Genomic DNA, 15,000 nt, shown 5'->3' on the forward strand with positions numbered 1-15,000 from the left:
CTTCCTTCTGTTTCTCTCCCTTCTTCCTGAATATGCTCAAGGTAGAGTTCTTCCATTATACTGCTTTCAAGACTGCATTGGTAGTTTTCGTTAATAACTTTGGATGTTTTGGATTTTATATAACTGAACATTAACGAATACTTTTCTGATGTATTTTCCATTCGAAATGATCATTAATGGTTATAAGGTGGACTTAACTACCGAAAAACAGATCCAAGAGCGCAAACTACAGTCTGCTGCTTATCGTAAACCATCATTAACGGTACAAAAACGAGCAAAGTCATCGTAACAGCTACAGGTCCCAGCGATGTCAGTGACACCAAAATCTACATAACCCTCGCGTACATCTCTCTCTCTCTCTCTCTCTCTCTCTCTCTCTCTCTCTCTCTCTCTCTCTCTCTCTCTCTCTCTCTCTCTCTCTCTCTCTCTCTCTCTCTCTCTCTCTCTCTCTCTCTCTCTCTCTCGCTTTCTCTCATTCTCTCTCTCTCTCATTCTTTTTCTCTTTCATTGCCTCTCTCTCTCATTCTCTCTTTCTCATTCTCTCTCTCTCTCATTCTCTCTCTCTTTCTCTCTCTCATTCTCTCTCTCTCTCTCTCTCTCTCTCTCTCTCTCTCTCTCTCTCTCTCTCTCGCTCTCTGTGTGTGTGTGTGTGTGTGTGTGTGTGTGTGTGTGTGTGTGTGTGTGTGTGTGTGTGTGTGTGTGTGTGTGTGTGTGTGTGTGTGTGTGTGTGTGTGTGTGTGTGTGTGTGTGTGTGTGTGTGTGTGTGTGTGTGTGTGTGTGTGTGTGTGTGTGTGTGTGTGTGTGTGTGTGTGTGTGTGTGTGTGTGTGTGTGTGTGTGTGTGTGTGTGTGTGTGTGTGTGTGTGTGTGTGTGTCAGCAGTGTTTCTCCTCGTGTCCCCCCACAAAGATGGCCCCCATGCCATGCATCAGAAGGTGTCTCGTTTGTTCTGCCTCCTCCCCTCCTCCTCCTCCTCCTCCTCCTCCCTATCTGAAGCAAAGGGAAGAGTGGTGTGGTGGAGGGTGATGCCCGTGTCTTCGCACCCTTGTGGAAAATGCTTCCTATTTCTTTTCTTCTTGTTCGTATTGTAGTAGTGCCCTATCTTTCTCAAAAATTCCATTTTTCCTACCGTCTACCTTTTTACTCCCTTCGTTTATGTCTTTCCCCTTCTCCTGCCCTTTCTCCTTCCTCATCCATCTCCACTGGCCCATGTCATGCGCCTGCAAGTCTGGATCTTTCCCTATTTTCTTCTTCAAACGTGTTCATACGCCCTCGTTCTGTCTCCCTCTCAGTCTTTTTCTTCTACTTGCTACGTTTACCTTGTAAACTCGTTTGACTTATCTGCTTGGGATAATATATAAATACTTGTAGATAAGGCTTGAAATAGATACTCGATTAGTCGGCAACATTTTGTACATTGATCTTTCATATGGAAGAGTGTAGGAGCTTGCAGATGTTCCCCATTCCAAATGTAGTACATTTGGCTTCACTAATAAGCAAAACAGTGACCAGTAGGCTCATGGTATTATATCGTTTATATTCGGTATAAATAACCATAAACTTTAATTCATGTTGGAAATCAACGATGCACACACGCTTCCTACACCAATCTAGGAAACGTCAAGCACCGTGTTATTTACAAATTGATCCATTTGAACTGTGTAACGGAATGAATTGTGAACCAACACACCAGTGCTTTATGGACACATCGAAGTCATCTGCCATTCTTTCTACTTATTCACTTTCAGTTTCATTCCGTTTGCTGCCAAACTGTTTCATTTACTTTATTGGTTTCACGATGTACCCGTCAGTCAGAATGAATGCACACCCATTCCAAAGCTGACATCATTCTGGCCTTTACCATAAGAGACTAAATGTTACGTTACAGTATTAAAGAACTTGAGTGCAAGTGAATTCAACAGATGACTGTCGGATGGGTAGACTGGAAGAACGGCAACTGAAAATTTCTTAAAGAGAAGATTGAAATCATTTCTTAAAAGACGCGGGGCTGAACACAGCCGAGAGACAAAATGGCAATGCAGAATATGTAAAAGGTCAGAGGGTCAAAGAAGGAAGAGGAAGCACCACGTAAGCCAGTGTGGTCGGAACACATTCAAGTTTGTTTTCAGATCACTTGATAACAAACAGAAATATCAGATGTCCTATTGCAGACACCCGAACCTTAATTAATCCTTGAAGGCTCAGTGACTACTTAAAGAGTTTGTTCTGGCTGGCTCCAGTGGATACCGTCTTGGACTCATGAGCAGGTGGTCGTGAGTTCAAGCCCTGCCGCGTGGGTTCCCGACAGTCCTGGCTAGGCGTGGAATCGACTCCACAGATACTAAAAAAAAAAAAAAAATGCGGCTTGCTGTAACTGACAGGGCTTTGCCCTACCAGGGGAGGGGGAGGGGGATGGCGAGTTCTGGCATGCTCCAGGAGATACTGATCATTCATGAGGGGTCTCAGTGGAATATAGGTCTTAAGAAACTATCCTAACCAAACCCCATGAAAGCCAGTGACTAATTTTCTATTTTCTTATCTCTGGCGCCAAATTATTTTATTCGGCTTAGATGAAATTTTCGTAGGCATTCGTTATATTAATTCTACATTCCTTTTCAGGCAATCACCAAAATCTCCAGAACAGCGTCTGGCATTTTCTATGACGAAAATGACGCGTCGTTTGTGGAAAGATGACCCATATTGTAACGAACTCAACGTAAGATTCCTAGAGACCAGATCGCTGCCTCTGTGTGCCCTCACGTCTTTCCCCGGGTCAGGGAACACTTGGACCAGGTACTTGATCGAGGTTGCCTCGGGAGTCTTCACGGGCTCCATCTACATGGACCAACAGCTGTATGCTTGGGGTGGGTGGAGCTTGTTCGTAACAAATGTTATTTTTTTCTCTCTCTTGTAATGTGATTCTTTTTCATCTTTTTATTTGTTATCTGGTGATTTCCCCCCCCCCCAAATGCTATGTGTCTCATAGTGCTACATTTCATTCTCTAAAGATTATTAATTCTTGGTGATATATATATATATATATATATATATATATATGTATACATACTGTATATATATATATATATATATATATATATACACAGTATATATATATATATATATGTATAAATACTGTATATATATATATATATATATATATATATATATGTGTGTGTGTGTGTGTGTGTGTGTGTGTGTGTGTGTGTGTGTGTGTGTGTGTGTGTGTGTGTGTGTGTGTGTGTGTGTGTGTGTGTGTGTGTGTGTGTGTGTGTGTGTGTGTGTGTGTGTGTGTGTGTGTGTGTGTAACTGAAGGTGGAGGAAGTAGCCGAGGAATAATGGGAGAATTTTAATGTTTTTAGTTCCGACCCACAGGGTCTTGATCTCAAAACTAATAATCATATACAACATGGACATTTTATACACAGATAGGTCATCTCTAGGGACGCCTAGGAGAGGTTGTTGTCACATTCATAACATTTGTGTATTTATTTTCTTTAACTATTAATAAACTTGTGGCTTTTGCTGAGTTTATAAAAGCTTCTCTATTGTTAATGTTATTATAAGTGTTAATATAAGCTGCTTCTATTGTCTTTCTCAGTCTTTTTGTTGAACCTTTATTTATTAAAATTCTATTGTCCCAGTCTGGAAGGTGGTCATACTTATCTATATGCCTTACAATAGAATTAGAAAACCTGTGGGTTTTTACATAAATTTTGTGCTCGTATAACCTTTTATTTAGTCTACGACCTGTTTCTCCAAAATATGATGATGGGCAGCTTTTACATGGTATCTTTTATACAATATTGTTTTCGTTAGTTGAGCTACCATTATTACGTTTGACCAAATGTCCTGCTTTGTTACTTGATGTTCTAGCCATCCTAATGCCTGCTTTTAAGAGGTATTTGGAAGTGTTATATATCGAGCTTCTTTGTTGTATTTATTATTATATTTGTTTATTTTACTTATTTCTTTATTTATTTTTCAATTTACACAGGAGACCTTTTAGATATACACAGAACAAACAAAACTGTAAAGTTTTCAGTATACCGCAAACCCACCAATAAGGAAGACTACATACATTTTTATTCGGGACACAATAATAGACCCAAAACTGGTGTATTAATAGGCTTCTTCCTCAGAGCATTTCGCATATGTAGTGAAGAGTTTTTGGAAGATGAACTAAATCATATCACAGAAACCTTCAACAAACTAAGATATCCAAAAGAGCTCCACTTCCCTTGATACCAAGTTTCCATGTTCAGCATGTCCTGGTGAAACTCTCACCGTGCTCGTCGGTGACGGCGCCAATATTTGCAGGGAAGAATATTTGTGAGAGTCTAGGAAGTGGATTTTTAGGCTCATATTGCATCCCAAAGCCTTGTAGGATGTCAATATCTCTTTTACGATTTCAGGATAGTTACTTGCTTTGTGATTCCCCAAGCGTAAATTTTCTTAAATGACAGCCTCCATGCAGCTTTTTCAAGGTCATTTCACTTTTGATAAAAACTCTGGTACTCATCAGCTTCCTGATCTGTGGTTTAACAAAATTATCTTCTTTGATTTTTTCGTCACTTACTCTAGGAAACTTGTTTTTCAAATATGTGAATCCCTTACCAGTTCTATCCATACATTTAACAAAATCTTTCATCAACCTAGCTTAATATGCAGAGGAGGCAGATAAATTTTCTCTGAATCAACAAGATGATTGACAACATTCTTCTCTCCTGGGGGTCAGAGAGGCCACACATTCTTTTCATAATGGTTTTTAATATCCAAAATGTCCCACTCACAGAGAAAGCAACAAAACTTTGTGTAACCCAGCTGCATTCCAAGTAAAAGTGCAGCAACCTTTAGGTTACCACTTATATTCCATTTATGTTCTTCATACCTAATTTTTTTCAATCGAAGCTTCATACTTTCATATGCTTCCTTCATGTTAGCTGCATGGGCCAGAGGAACAGAAGGAAACTTATTTCCATTGTAAAGCAAAACAGCTTTCAGGTTCATTCCTGTCATATTTATGGTTGTGTTCCTCCATAACAGAATATACATCATTGCAAAACACCATACCATCCTCAAGTGAGAAACTCTGTTCAAAATCACAGTGTCGCTCATGATAAAAACTAACTTTGGACTCTTTCTGGGGGAAGATTCCAGCCTTTTAACCTGGAATCAAGAAGTTCAGATTGCTTTTTTGACAAGTTTAAATCCCGCACAAGATCATTCAGATCTCCCTGACTCAATATATGTGGTTCACTTGAAGAACAAATTGGCTGAAAGTGCATAACAATCTCACTCAGTGTTGCCAAACTTAGTGTTGCCAAACGCTCGATTGAAATTTATCGTACGTAACACACGTAACGGAAGATACCGTGGGACACAAAAACTGTGGGGGATGGAAAATTTGGACATTATTTTTGGATTCTACATGCAAAAACATACAAGATACAGCAGTTGTTTTCTTTGGGACAAATTCTTTGTTGACCAGTGTTAGTTGTATGACCCCACTGTTACTAGCGATTCACTTCAAGTATTTACAACGGCGAAAGCCCATCAAAGTTTTATGACAGTTTTACCATTCTCCATAAGTTGAGCTCGGGTACTCGGTGAAACGTATTTAATGACTGCAGTTAGCAGTAAACCTAGATTCTTCGGGATTTAGTTCCAAGTTCGAGCACAATATATCTGTTCTTGGTGATCTGTTGTTTCACTGACCAAGCTTAGACAGTCGGAGTGAATTTGGTTTATTCATTAAAAAAAATACATGGGAGATGGAATGATTATTTTGTTGCTAGACTTCATAACAGTACTAGTTAAGACCGCTAGGAGTGCTGTCCATTACACACGCTCGCGTCCGACCAGTTGACACTCTTGAAGATGAGTCTTAGCCCTTCACATCCAGGACGTACGATTGTACATCGTGGTGATATGCAGTAGGCTTGTCCATGCCGTACAAGCTTAAGTCCTCTGATATGAAGCATATTTTCCTTGCTGGTACTTTGTTGTGGGAGTTGCTTGGCGTAACTGAGAGCAAAGGGGACCTAACAAGGTTGGGACATGGGACCGGGACTTGTGGTGTGTACGGTTCGCGCATTCAAATGTAGAAAAAAGGATACATTCTAAGAGAAAGTTACTCACTGAATGATAATTGGTGTGAGGAAAAACGCTGCTGCTAGACTATGAAAGGGAAGATTTTACGTATCGTGAATATGAAAAAAAAGTGCTTGAGTGTGCGTGTGAACCTGTTTGTGCCTGTATGTATCTGTATGTGTACATGTGTATTTATCTAGTGTTTATTTAGCATGATTTATAAGACAAAGTAATTTAAAAAGTACATTGTTTCTCCTTAATCCTCAAACAACAGTGGGAGGGGGGGTTCCCCTGGAGTGATTAAAACCGCCAAGAGGCAACCAGAAAATTATACAAATGAGTGCATATGGTGGTCCTAAAAGATGGGCGGCGAAACTGCTCATTTATAGAACCTGTCAACCACTTCACCACTTTCAGGTATAGACTTGAGGACTGTGTTCCCGGACTGAGCCCAAGATCTCTGTTTATCAACTTCAACTGTATCTATTACATTTTGTTTTTCATCCATGGAGCTGGCAATCGGCAACCGCTCTCCTCTTCTTACCACTTTTAGCCGGTGTGATAGGAACGGTCCCACAATGAGACAACACAGTAGTTTCTTCCCAGATGGATGTGTGGGAGGTTCTGAGGAACGTTACCGGCTACTGCGGGTCTTCCATTTGGCAAAACTCAAATCAGAAATATTTCATGCTTTTGTCAAGTCAGCTGTCATGAGCCAAGAGAGGTTGCTAGGCTTCCTTTGTCCATTCTCGTCACTTTCCAAAGCGATGTTGCCGACTCATCCTCGGCGGCGGCGGCGCACTGACTCCTCTCGCGCCTCAGGTCCTGCCTGAGTCTACGGCGGACATATTTCTTTCTCCACCTGTGCCAGTCACAGGAGGTGAATCAATTCAAATTTTCACTTTCGAATATTCAAGGCACTGCTCTTTTTTATTGTTTCATTTTTCATTTCATCTTTGTTTTTATTGTTTATCACTGTTTCTTACTATCTTATTTTCTACCTTTTCAAGGATATGAAGTCAAATGATTTTTTTCAGGTGGCATTATTCTACTCCTTGTATATCTGTTTACTTTGTGGCAATTTTTTTTAGCCTCTTTGTTGCGCAAGTGACGTCATCGCTTAGCTCGAGCCAAAGCTTCCTGTGAATGCTACTCACTCTGGAAGTTCAAGCAGCTCAAAGGCGGCGAGGGTGGTAGGTGGTTCCGCTCACAGCTGAAGGCATCATGGCGCGCGCGGGAGCTCATCATTTTTGCTTTCTTTCGATGTCGTCTTCTCTTTCTTCCTTTGACTACGTCTTTACAACCCGTTAGGACTACAGAGATTTCTTGCCGCTACCAACATGTTGTGTTTTAAAAGTTAATCTGTTTTGGACGTGTCCGGCGGCCATTTTGGTCATTTCCTCCTCAGCCTTGGGTTAGGTTCCCAACACACTTCAGTCCGGCCTCCGTCGCTTCATCCTCATTCCCTCACCCCCAACTCCTCCTCTAAGTTCCTCCCTCCTCCCTCCCTCCCTCCCTCTAGCCCACCTCACCACATTTGCTCTTTTATACGCCTTAGTTTGGATTTAACTTCTTATCATCACAGTTTGACTTTACTTTTTTTTTTTTATAACTTCATTCTTTCGACTTCCTGATGATTGTCAACCAGGTCTTTTAAGGTTGTCACTTTGATTTTATGTGTGCGCAACTTCATGATTTGTTGGTTCGAGCTGGTATTGAGGTGATTTTTTCTTCTTGCTTGATAATGCGCCCATCTTTCCCTCTTGTTTTTATAAAATATTTACAAAACTATTTGTAAAACTTGTCAATGGTGATCATTTTTTGTTTGGTGTAGAGTTAGAGAATCCAGCATTTTCTCCTGAACTGTGTACACATGGTCGAGGCCGGGTTTGTTGGTGTGTGATTCACCAGTGTCTTGCATCACGTGCTGGACTTGTGATCGACAGCTTTTTCCCTCCCGAAAGAGAACTCAAAGCTCATATATGACCGATCTATGGATAATGCTGTAACCTTATACACACACACACACACACACACACCCAACTCCCCGCTCACGAGACTTGGAGTAACGACTCGCAGCACAGAGAAATTGAAATTATTTCAGCCCTGTGTGTGTGTGTGTGTGTGTGTGTGTGTGTGTGTGTGTGTGTGTGTGTGTGTGTGTGTGTGTGTGTGTGTGTGTGTGTGTGTGTGTGTGTGTGTGTGTGTGTGTGTTTATGTGAGTGTAATTATTCGATATCAATCCCTGAAAGTTGTGATACGCAATGCTGTAGATATTGGGAGTAGCATAAGTCACATGAGTATGTAATTGTGTGTGTGTATTCACTACCATGGTCTTGGATCACGTGATGGTCTCGTGATCGACAGTTATTAACCTCCGGATGAGAGCTCAGAGCTCGTATGACCGATCTATGGGTAATACTGTGACCTTACACGCACACATACCCCCAACTCCCCGCCCACGAGAGTTGAAGCAACAGCCCGGAGCGCAGCGATGCTGAAATTATTTCAGGCCTGGGCGGGATTCGAACCCAGGCCGCCGTAGTGGCAGGCAAGAACTCTAACCGCTGCGCCACGAGGTTGTATGTGTGTGTGTGTGTGTGTGTGTGTGTGTGTGTGTTAGATCTATATATTAATATACATCTAATAATTCCTTAATTTCCTTCCTCATATGCCAGCTTTATCTTCTGCTTCCATGCGCCGCCTTTGACGAGCACGTAAACGTCAGTCCGAATCCATCTGCGCCCTGTGTCGTCTCATCTGAATGTTTGCTTTGCAGGTTACTACGGAGAGCTCGACAGTTGGAAATCCGGCCGAACGGTGGCACAGAAGACTCACGAAAGCAACCCAACACATGTGAAGGACTTCAATGGGACTGGAATACTCATCATCAGGAACCCGTACCGCGCCATCTTATCGCATCACAACTTCATCTTCGGAGGGCACACAGGTTTCGCTCCTGTGTCTAACTACAGGAGGAAAGGTGAGGAATCTCGTTGAAAAAACAAAATTAGAATATCTTATTTCATCCTATCTAATCCTAGGAGGAGACTGCAAGAGACCATAAGTTCTATTCTAAGTAATTCCATGTCATTTACTGTCTGTCATCCCCCTCATCCATAAAGTTATCTAATCTTCTCTTAGAACAAACAATTGTTTCGGCGCTCACTAACTACATGATGAGACTAAATCTATTCCGTTCGTTAACCACTTTGTTGGTAAATCAGTTTTGCCTATTTCCTTCTTAAACCTAAACTTGTAGGCATCAGCCTGTGAGTTGGTTCAGCACTTTCTTCCAACTCGTCCTATCTGAGGCATCTTCCCCTCTTGACTTCTCAATTTTTCTCCATTCCATTACTTTCCAGAATTTCATTTACTACATCCTTACACCTCTTCCTTGGTCTTCTCACATTTCTGCTTCCTTCTGGTCTACAACTCTATCTCTGTTTTGCTTTTATCTCCTCATTTGTCCTTTCTAAACGTCAAAGTCAACTTAGCTGTGGTTTTTCAATCTTACTTATAGCTGATATTTCTCCATCCATTTTTCTTATTTCCTTATTTCTAAGGATGATCTCGCTTAAAATACTTATAATCTTATGATGAGGTTTATGGATTTTGTCGATGTCTTTGTTCATGTTCAGTTAAAACTCAGTCATCTTTTGTCTTCAGACTGGGATTCGTTCGTGCATCTGCAAACCAAGTCGTGGCTTGAATTGGCTTTGAATTGGACCCTGAATGCGGATAACCTCCTAGTTGTCTTCTACGAGGACATCATGGACGACCCTGCCAAAGAAATGCGCCGCGTCCTCAACTTCAGGGGACTCCCTGTCAGTCTGCACAGACTGCAGTGTCTTAAGGTGAGACCCTTTGGCACCCTCATCAGATGACAAATCAAGAGACACGTTTAGCGAAAGACTCTGTATCTTAAAAATCGGCAATAATAATACAGATGTGGATTACATTGTAAGGTCAAACCCGTAGGAGATCTTGGGTTCCAGAACGGACAAAGTCAGACGATTTTATGCATATGAGGGGTCCTCTTGCCTGGAAGGTGACTAGACAGAATTGTAACCTCGTACGGGGCATAGTCCGTTCCTCTACTCATCATGTCTTGGCGTGAACAAATATCAAAGAAGCATGTCATTGTGTTGGAGTAATGACTGTCCCATTTACTTCATAGAACATAAAACACCAAAATATACCATCTAATCCAGGGTCCTTAGAATTCCCCATATCTTAATATGTATTGCTCACAATGTCCTGTTTCTTCTAATTAACCCTGTACAGAATCACACCAAGGGAAATTTCAAGAGGAACGAAAAATTCTTGCCTGAAGGTTTGGAAGTATTCAGCGCCCCGATAAGGAGTAAGGTGAGTAGTTGCACCCCCAACTGTGGGTGCTGCGGGCTGATATCTCATGAACATTGGAACATCTCGTTACTTACTAAGCACATTGTCTTAAGTATATATTCACTATCCCGCGGTCGAGTTTAATCTTATTGCGGGTGGTCTGTTTGTTTATTGTTTATCAGGGTAAAAAATGTAAAACCTCAGTACGATGAGGTTTCTTATTGTACACATTTTTTCTCTGTCATCCCTCATGAAACTACATGAATTACTGTCACGATTGAGACTAGTCCTACCGACAGTTGATTGCATTTTCAATATTTTCTAGTAATCACTTGCTAAGTAGAATACTCATCCATCTAACTAAATCCCAGCGAATTCACACTTAAAGAGAAAGGATATTTAGGTCAGGTGAGTTTAAGGTATGGAAGTAGTGTATAGCATAGGTGTTAGCAATCTTGCATATCCGCAAGTTCAGTCACAGGTATGATAAATTTGAGGGTAGGAGATGGGCCCAATGAGCTTTACTCCTTTCCTGCACGCTACAATTAGGTAAGTACATGTAGTATTTCACTATTCGTTGGGTCCCGAGTGGCTCGGGTGACACCGCCGCCGACCGCGTCATCCGGATGGTATGCGATCAGCAGCGTAGGTCCTCGGTTGCCCGGGGCTGTTGAGAACTGCGACTCAACTTGAATAGAAAAGGAGACTGAGCCCGTATGACATATCTTAGTAGGCGCTGCCGCATGGTCTGACTGCTTTATTTATAAGGATCATGTATAGAAGAAGAGTAAGAAAGAATGCAAAGGCGATACTTAGATGTACTAATCTAAATCAGAACGAAAACATGAAATCATATTACGCTCATCATATTACCTAATACTAATGTGCTTCCCATATTTCGTGTGGATCCTGTAGGTGGACCGCGCCATTCGCTACCTGAGTCGTCGATTGATAGAAAGGGGTCATGGAGGGCTGCCTGTGGAGAAGTACGAGTTCTATGATGGAGCCGAATCTGTAGAGGTAATTTCGACTATTGTGACCTTTGCTGTCATAATTACAGAATGATGTCAGATATTTTGTAACGGGTAGAAGTTGCGGGTACTACATTGGCAAAGATTGAAATGCTTACCTGTTTCTGTCAGTACCTTACGTGCTTAGCAGGGTACTTTGGCTAATCTTACGAATAGCAATCTATATCTTCTGTCTAATCCTATGATGATTCAGATGTTCAGTATTATTATACTCTGTTTCTTTTACTTACTTAGAACATTTGCCAAATATACAGCAACTTCAACCATTGCGCCATCAACCCAGTACATCGATACTATTTGCAGAGGGTAGTGCCCCTGTAACTCTTTGTGCCTACAAACTACAGAAGTGTAGCATTGCTTATTCTCACTACTCATGTGTTTCTATCATGAACACTAAATCAGGAGCTAATTGCACTTTATGCCAACTTCAAGAAAATGTTTGATTTACATAACAGAAGAGCACTGGGTGATCCTCAGGCTGCGAGGAGATCCTGACGGCATTGTCAGTTTCATGTCTGCCGTGTATTCAAGGCAGTGAGGGCGTATTGAAATGGGACGGGGGTACCAAGTTTCATTTCAATGCTTTCTTTACTGAGGCCAGTGTAATCTCCTGACTTGTTTTCACCATTGGAATAGACTGGATGTTGAGTAGAAATTTAGCTGGTAGTGGATGGTGAACCAAGTTTGGCAATAACTGTGGATTGTACGTCTCAGTTTTGCCGATGACACACCATTCCATTCAAAATTTATTATTCATAGGTGGGTGGGGGATGGGGGGTGAGGAAGTATGTATGAGAAAGAAAAAAAAATGACGCAGCCCGAAGAGATTTCTCCCCGTCTTCTCCTTTTCTGCATAAGGGGACGGAGAGGGGGGGTCGCCGAATTTATGAAGCGGCCTTGCTGTGGATGTGCTGTGTCTTGCGACACTGCTTCTGACCCAGGGCAGTGGACAGGATGCAGGGATGACCCGTCATCCAGGAGGTGCCAAGATAGGAGGGAGGGAGAAGGGTGGAGGGGAGTGGAATATATAGGAAATGGAATGTGTGGGAGTGGTTTCTATGCCTTTTTTTGGCTACCCCACATGTAGGGGAAAAAAGCCTTTGGTATATGTATGTATGTAGGTGAAAATAGGTCAATGCGACGATATTTTGTCACCTATTGACTAGATGGTAGTATGTAATTTTTCTAGGTGGAAATATGTCAAGAGCGTTGGAACTAATTATAATGAAAACGTTAATTATTGTGTCCAAAGTCATGTTGGTAGTAAGTGTTAGATTAACGATTTTAACCTTTTATGTTTAGGACCTAAACATTGATGATATGTCCTTGTCTAATTGATTACATGTATGATTACGGGTATCCTACTGACTGCAGGTTGTCAGGGTTGCCTGCCGTCCGAATGAAGACACTATACACTGCGATGAACGAGTCAACTTAATGAACAAGAAAAGGTAAGATTCTCCCTATATAGGTTGGATAAATTCGTGTTCTCACCAACCCATAAAACTTAAGTACAATCAACATAATGCAGTATGGGTCAACTTTTCCCCGTCGGATTTACCTGAATCAAGGACGTCATTGGTGGAATGAAAACAGGCATGGAAGAGGGATTCTACGTGTATTAACGAGGCCGGTGGAAGTGGAGTAGTTGACACATCAAACACTCTGTATAGGTTGCCTGTAGCTGTGTGATGAACTAGTATCTATCCTGCAGATTGGGTGTGTAATACCATTACTCCCGTTTGGAAAGGCATGTGTAGACAGAAATAATTACAGGCATAACCCTGCTTAGTATTCCCGGTGCGGCTTTTGTCATTTGCTTCTGTCATATGTTTGGAATTATCTGATGGCAGATCAGCGTATTGAACAATCAGGATTCCCATCCAAGAAATTCACAACTATACGGAAGATATATCTCCGTGTTTATATCAAACACTGAATTGAATTCTGACAGAAACTCTACTCGAGATAATCCTGAATCTGTCAGCAGTGCATGATAAAATTGTAAGTCTTGTTTCTCCTCGGTACTCAAACATTGGCGATACAATGAGGTGGAATAGGGTCATACCCAACTTTTGTGTTGATGTATGTCGGGGAGAATCAGGGGTGTACCCTTCACCTCTTTTCTATGGATTGGAGGGTTAGTTTGAATTGTGGATCCCAGAACTAAAATTTGCCGATGAATCTACTCTCCTTGCAGAATTTACAGGTGTACTAGTTCTGTTCTTGGGTATGGAGGTAAAACCATCAGGACTCAAGGTTTCTTGGATGAAGACCGAAATTCAAGCGTTTTGGAGGAGATCGAGTCGTAGGTTTCCCACTCTGGCAAAATGTGAGTAGGTTAGATCACCACTTGTGACTGGGATCAGAGTTTTCGTAGTTCTGACTTGGAAAGTACCAGGCAACTGGGGATGAACTACGAAATCATAATCTCCACCGGATTCTGGTGTTGCAGGAACCTTTGCTTAAAGTTTTAATGTCTACTTCTTCAAGGTCTGTGATTTCTGTTTCGACACTCGGACACTCATCAACGCTTTGCGTTTGCGTCTGAATACCTTGACATATAGTTTGTGCAGAAGACCATAGGGTACCACTTGGGAGGTCATACATCAAATCAGACGTTTGATGGAGTCGTTTTGAGACAGACAGGTAAACGGTCTCATCAGTGAACACCAGGTGAGGCGTTATGGTCAAGCAACATGACTATCTGATGACGGCCTGCTCAAAGGGGAATCTCTGAGAGATGACTCAAGAGTGGGCAAAGCTGAAAGATGATCACGTGCGATAAGGAAACAACTGAGTGCAGTTATGGATTGCCGTTAGGGTGTATCTACTAACTGTAGATTGTTGACTAATTGAAATTTGTTGGTTATGCTGTGAAACAAATCGATAGGAATGCGGGCGTAAATGCAGAGTCACGGGAAAGGAAATATGGACTGACCAAAATAGACAGAGCTTGATACGAAGATACATTGCATTAGTTTTGTATGCAGCTAATATTCTAGTGACTTAATGACATCCCTGTGGATCAGAGTCACGCAGCATTCTTTTATAAGTGGATATTAATCTCCACTCAGAAACTGATGCTGAGAAATGTTAACTTTTATTCTCCTTCCTTTCGACTACCCTCCTCTCTTATAATCTCTAAGACTCCGTTTCTTCGGTGCCATTTCATCAATACAATATCAATACACCAAGTGCACACGCACGCATGCACACACACACACACACACACACACACACACACACACACACACACACACACACACACACACACACACACACACACACACAGATATGTAAATTTGTAAAAAGTTGCAGCCTCCGGCACTTCCTCTTTGCTCCGGAATAGGAACTTATTGCCAGGTATACAAAGTGTGTGCGCGTGCAAAGAGGAGAGAGGCGGCAGGGCTGCCGACAAATGACATCGGTTCCCGTCATGACGTCTCAAAGGACCTTTTCGAAATGAAAGACTGACTTTATGCTGTGACAAGGGTATTCCATGCTTTCCTTCATGTGCATAACAGAAACT

General features: G+C 41.7%; 1 protein-coding gene across 6 annotated transcripts in view; it reads left to right on the top strand.

The window, feature by feature from the left end:
- The window catches only part of LOC143033305 (sialate:O-sulfotransferase 2-like), a 57,319-nt gene that overhangs the window by 28,524 nt on the left and 13,795 nt on the right, over positions 1–15,000 (top strand). For all 6 annotated transcript variants that reach the window (XM_076198577.1, XM_076198578.1, XM_076198579.1 and 3 more), the window contains exons 3-8: positions 2,617–2,861; positions 8,867–9,070; positions 9,757–9,944; positions 10,375–10,458; positions 11,353–11,457; positions 12,843–12,919. In XM_076198577.1, the coding sequence (XP_076054692.1) occupies positions 2,617–2,861; positions 8,867–9,070; positions 9,757–9,944; positions 10,375–10,458; positions 11,353–11,457; positions 12,843–12,919 (903 nt within the window). The remainder of the gene's footprint in view (positions 1–2,616; positions 2,862–8,866; positions 9,071–9,756; positions 9,945–10,374; positions 10,459–11,352; positions 11,458–12,842; positions 12,920–15,000) is intronic.

The sequence above is a fragment of the Oratosquilla oratoria genome, chromosome 15 (assembly GCF_046742065.1).
Source record: "Oratosquilla oratoria isolate Oo_2021 chromosome 15, ASM4674206v1, whole genome shotgun sequence".
Classification (NCBI taxonomy): Eukaryota; Metazoa; Arthropoda; class Malacostraca; order Stomatopoda; family Squillidae; genus Oratosquilla; species Oratosquilla oratoria.